The sequence below is a fragment of the Coptis chinensis genome, chromosome 5, assembly GCF_015680905.1.
Source record: "Coptis chinensis isolate HL-2020 chromosome 5, ASM1568090v1, whole genome shotgun sequence".
Lineage (NCBI taxonomy): Eukaryota > Viridiplantae > Streptophyta > Magnoliopsida > Ranunculales > Ranunculaceae > Coptis > Coptis chinensis.
In genome coordinates, this window is record NC_141460.1 from 33,798,810 (window position 1) to 33,803,962 (window position 5,153).

Here is a 5,153-nt window from a genome sequence, read left to right on the forward strand (position 1 = left end):
TCATCGAAATAGACTACAACGAATTTCCCCATGAAAGGCCATAAAACTTGATGCATAAACCGCATAAATGTGTTGGGCGTATTGGACAGCCCAAAAGGCATTACCATCCACTCATACAACCCATGGTGCGCCTTAAATGATGTCTTCCACTCATCTCTAGGTCTGATTCGAACTTAGAAGTATCCATTTGTAAGGTCAATTTTTGAGAAGACCTTCGCACCAAACAACTGATCTAACATATCATCTAGGCGGGGAATTGGGAACCTGTATTTCACTGTGATCCTATTGATTGCTCTACTATCAACACACTTACGCCAAGAGCCATCTTTCTTCGGCACTAACAGGGCAGGGACTGCACATGGGCTCATACTCTCATGGATGTAGCCTCATTTCAGCTCTACCACATATCGCTGCAACTCTTTCGAGTCTTTAGATCTAAGGTGAAACACCGGTCGATTAGGCAAACTTAAGCCGAGAATAAGGTCTATCTGATGTTGAATATCCCTCATAGATGGTAGCCCAGGGGGAAGATCTTCTGGCATAATGTCAGAAAACTCGGCTAGTAACTGTTGCAGTCTTGCTGGTAAATCGGACGTCACAATGCTAGCTGCACTAGTTCCACAAGGCATTAGAGCATAGATTACAGCTCCACGCTTAATCTTAACTAAAAACCGGGACATAGAAAGTAATGTAGTACTATTGGCTAATGGTGCAGGAATGGGTCCTTCCCAACGAGGTGCTAACACAATTTTCTTCCCTTTCATGCTAAGGGAATATGTATTTTTTTGCCCAACATGAACAACACTGCGATCATACTGCCAAGGTCTACCTAACAATACATGACATGCATCCATAGCTACAACATCAAACCAAGCATTATCAAAATATTTATTGCCTATCAAAAAAGAAATTAGACAACACCTATCTACTGTTACCTCAGTGCCTTCTAGCGTCCAGATATGTTTTTCTAATTAACAAACCAAACAAATAAAAGAAAAGGGGTGAAACGGACAATTCATTTTTTAGTGAAAGAAAACGTTCTTCCCTTTTGTTTCTTATTCTTTCTTCACGTTGCTTTTTCTCCAAAAAAAAAAACTTGTTCTTCTTCATTCACGATTTTTTCTCTGAGACACCAAAGAGAAGAACGAGCTGGTGGCATCTCTCTCGTTCCTATCTCAAACTTGTTCATGCTCGTTCTCCCTCGCTCCACTTCTCCCTCTCTCTCAAATTTTTATTGGATTGAGATCGCATTAGTTCGCGCTCTCTCACTCCAAGTTCTCGTTGTAAGAACAAAATTTAAAGTTTAGTGGTTTTTTTTTCCTTGAGTTTCTCTGTATTAAACTTTTGGTATCAATTTTCAATGATTATAAATACTTGAAATCAATGTTCCAACGTCACTTGTAGCTTGTATATTGTGTTCACTCAAAGTTTATATATCATTCTTCAACGTCAATGCACACAATGGTTTGTGAGTTCTTAAGTAATATGGTGGCAAATGTTGTTTTCACTTAACTGACTAGAAATGCTTACCTTTACATGCAATTGTAGTGTTTTTGGATACGTAGAGTTTGTGGTGTTGGGGCAATGGTATTTCGGAAAATCATGTCATGAGGTCAATTTGTTTTATAAGAGTGTATGCAAGGTCGTGGCTATGTTTGCTTTGGATGCCCTATACATCTATCACTAACTTGAATGAGCTTATATCTCCAGGGTATAAAGTTTCCTCATGGACCTAAGCATGGACAGAGAAACATACAATGTTAGTGTTTGCAACTAGCTTAATTTGTGCATTTACGTTACACGTCCTGCTAGCACAACCATTTTAAAGAAACCAACCAGAAAAAATGATAAAAATGTGGAGGGAACTTTAATATTTTAATGAAACTTCGTAAAAAAGATAGCATTCCTCCTTGCATAGTCGTACTGAACATTTGAAAGGTTATTGTAATTCTGTCATCAACGCAAAAATTACAATCTAGTAGTAAGAGGAATCAGTTCTTCACCGAGCAGGTAGCAACTTTCTTGGAATCAATATCTTTCCATCCACCATCACTTGCATTGGTAATATCTTTTCCAACAATGTAACATCTGCAACATTGAGTCTCTACAACAGCAGATAGACGAGATTGAGTAGGAGTACCCCCTACCTAACAGCCGACTTTTCCATGTTGATTCTGTTCACCCAAAGCTTCAAAAACAGATTTCACTATCACAACAAACGCCCCATCGTTTTCATTCCCGCACTTGCTCAACATCCACACAAGCATCCCATCCCATAACTAATGTATACCCACAACTTTGATACATACCTTCCGAACAGAGCTCTTCTCTTCTGCCCCGAATCAGTGCGAAGAACACACAAAAGAAATGGGCCAATCCCAACTGGAGTCAAACCATGCGCAGTTTTCTCAAGCTCCCCAAATTCGAAAAACGTTTTAGCAAGGGAAAGAATTGGAGGGAACATTTCATCAAACATCAGTACCAATTTTCCCAACTAAAAATATCATCATTTACAAAAAAAACAATTCAAAAAAAAAATTCTAGAATTTGGTCGTCCTTCAAATGGGATTCTCCATTAAATAGAAGTAAATGGGTTGGAATGGACGATTTTCGACATCGAAATTTCTAACTTTAATTTTTTTTTTTTTTTTCAAGAGATTTGATCTTCTTCTCCAATATATTTTTCGAGAGGAAACATCACATGGATTGACATTACACGATTGGTAAACCCCAACCACCCACCACCCCCCCACCTTTTTTTTTTTTTAGTATTTTGGTATAAAGAAAAGTTCTATTTTGCAATGGAGAAAAGGGGGTTTCTATTTCGTGATGAATGAAGATGAAAAAGGTGTTACTTCTTGCAAACAAATAGAAAATGACATTTTCGTCCTTTTTTTTTCTTTGGTTGGTTTGTTAATTAGAAAAACATATCGGGATATTAGATTTTGTTTGATTAGTCGGCCTCTATATATATATAAATGTCTAAATCTGTTTTAAAAACAATATGCCGAAGTTTCTAATGAAGGGTAAGAGTGGGGTCTCCTGTGAAGAAACCATTAGGTCCACAACTAATCACTACAGACATGTTGACTGTTGTTATTTGTTATTGCTCCTTTTATCAAAACAAATGTTGACATGGAAAAGACAGCAATCAACAAAATCTCAAGGGTTTTTAGACCTGCCCCCCATTTCAAAGATTAATTAGACTTGCCCCCCATTTCAAAGGGAGGCAAGTCTAAAAAACCCTAATTTTTTTTTACTTGATGTCTGTCTTTTGCTAATGAGTTTAGAGTTCAGAGTGAAACATAAGGAGAGTAACACTTATAATATACTTAATTATCAATCTGGGAGACTAATTGTTAGTATCATCTGAAAAGTGCCAGTAATTGGTAACACAACAGTTTACTTGAAGGGATCCCTTACTTGAAAGAATGAATTTATAATTTTGATAAAATGTCATCAAGGAACTATGTTTTGAAAAGACTCCTTACAGCCAACGACATCCTTACTCCTTGCTGCATAATCTAGTTGCAAAAATTCCAGTTATGTTAGAACCACAAAAAGATGAAAAAAAAAAATAGAGGTGCATTTATCAATTGTTTTAAGATTGGAGGGCAATGGCATCGCGACTTTGGGTTTGTATTTTGGTCTTTAACTAGCACAATCAGAGTAACATGAAAGATAGTGTCACTTGACACGGCGCGGGTAACATATTTTCAGATGGGTAAAACCATCGCTTGTTTGCCCTCTGAGTGACCCTGTTAAAATCTTAATCCAAAAAACTCTAGACTCAAGTATGACATTTGGCTACTTACTCTAGTAACGTTGTTGAAAAGCTTGGAGTAGAGCAACCTAAGCGGAGGCTTCTCACTTCCTGGTTTTGCTTGTATTAGTGTGTAAATGTCTTGTTTAAGGTAGGATGAGCTCCTGCGAAGCTCCTTTTGTCGTCCACGCCATTGCTCTCGATTCGATTAAATCTTTCACTTCTAAGAGTTCTCGTGCATGGTCTTCGATTGTACCCTCTGCTTCTTGGTGTCCGATCTGGAACCGTCATTCTAAAGTCGAATCACGGATGCTACATCCATGTTGAACTGGTTTCTCTTACTAGCAAAATTGTGTTCACAGCTGCCATTGTTGTTATTCTTCTAGTGATGATATTGGAATGGGTAAGGTTCTTGGGAATATACTTCAATATTTTTGAGGGGTTGAAAGCAAAGAAAGTTGGATGGCACGGTTGCGGGCTATTCTTTATTAGTGCCATCTTTTCCTAGGTGTGTGAAATGGGTAGCTGAATAGGATTGAGTGGTTTTAAACTCTTTTGGTTGTGATAATGTTCTAATAAATAGATTATCTGCAAAAAAAAAAAAAAAAAAAAAAAAGGTTTTTTAGACTTGCCCCCCCCCCCCTACAAACTCAGACTCCGTCAAAGGGTAGTTGGGACATTCCACAAGGAGATGACGGTCAAACTGCATTGACTTAGACAGAGTCTGAGTTTGGGGCAAGTCTAATTCATCTTTGAAATGGGGGGGCAGGTCTAAAAAACCAAATCTCAAATTCATAGAACACCACTAAACTGAATCTCGCATTCTTATCCAGTATACCTTCAGTTAAGGTGATTAAGATTTAGGACGTTGTGCTACAAACTAAGACATCTAAGAAATAAGGCTATGGTTGTTTGCTCATGGAAATAACATCAAGGTCTGTCGTGGAAAAATATTTGATTCGTTACTTTGCTCATTTTCATTTATGGGAAAATGAACATTTTTTATGTGGGGAGGGGGGGGAGTTAGTATCGAGAAAATTTCCTACAAATCAAACATGAGAAAATGTAATTTTCCGGGAAAATCATTATTTTCCACAAGAAAATAGTGGATCAAACATGCCCTACCCCGATACTAACTCTCCCGGAAGAAGTATTGACACGGATCATGATGGCATGACACCAGAAATGCATTTGAAGGAAAATAGAATAAATATGGATATATTCTATTTGTCTATCCAACATCCAGCAAGCCTGTCCCTAAGAGCATCTTTAAGAGAGACACTTTCCTAGCATCAAACACCAAATTTCCAACAATTTGGTGTTTTTTCATCTTCAGGAGAGTCACATATTGATTAAAACACCAAAAAAATATCAAACTAAACACCAAATC

The 5,153-nt window shown here is 37.6% G+C and overlaps 1 protein-coding gene across 1 annotated transcript; it reads right to left on the reverse strand.

Moving 5' to 3' along the window:
• Positions 1-386: 386 nt before the first annotated feature.
• On the reverse strand, positions 387-854 carry LOC147497355 (uncharacterized). Its single transcript, XM_086562852.1, has one exon. It carries the CDS (start codon positions 852-854, stop codon positions 387-389), a length of 468 nt encoding a protein of 155 aa, XP_086418978.1.
• Between the last annotated feature and the right edge of the window lie 4,299 nt (positions 855-5,153).

Excerpts from the sequence above, each read along its gene's own strand:
- LOC147497355 (XM_086562852.1), bottom strand. The coding sequence starts at position 854 with ATGGATGCATGTCATGTATTGTTAGGTAGACCTTGGCAGTATGATCGC.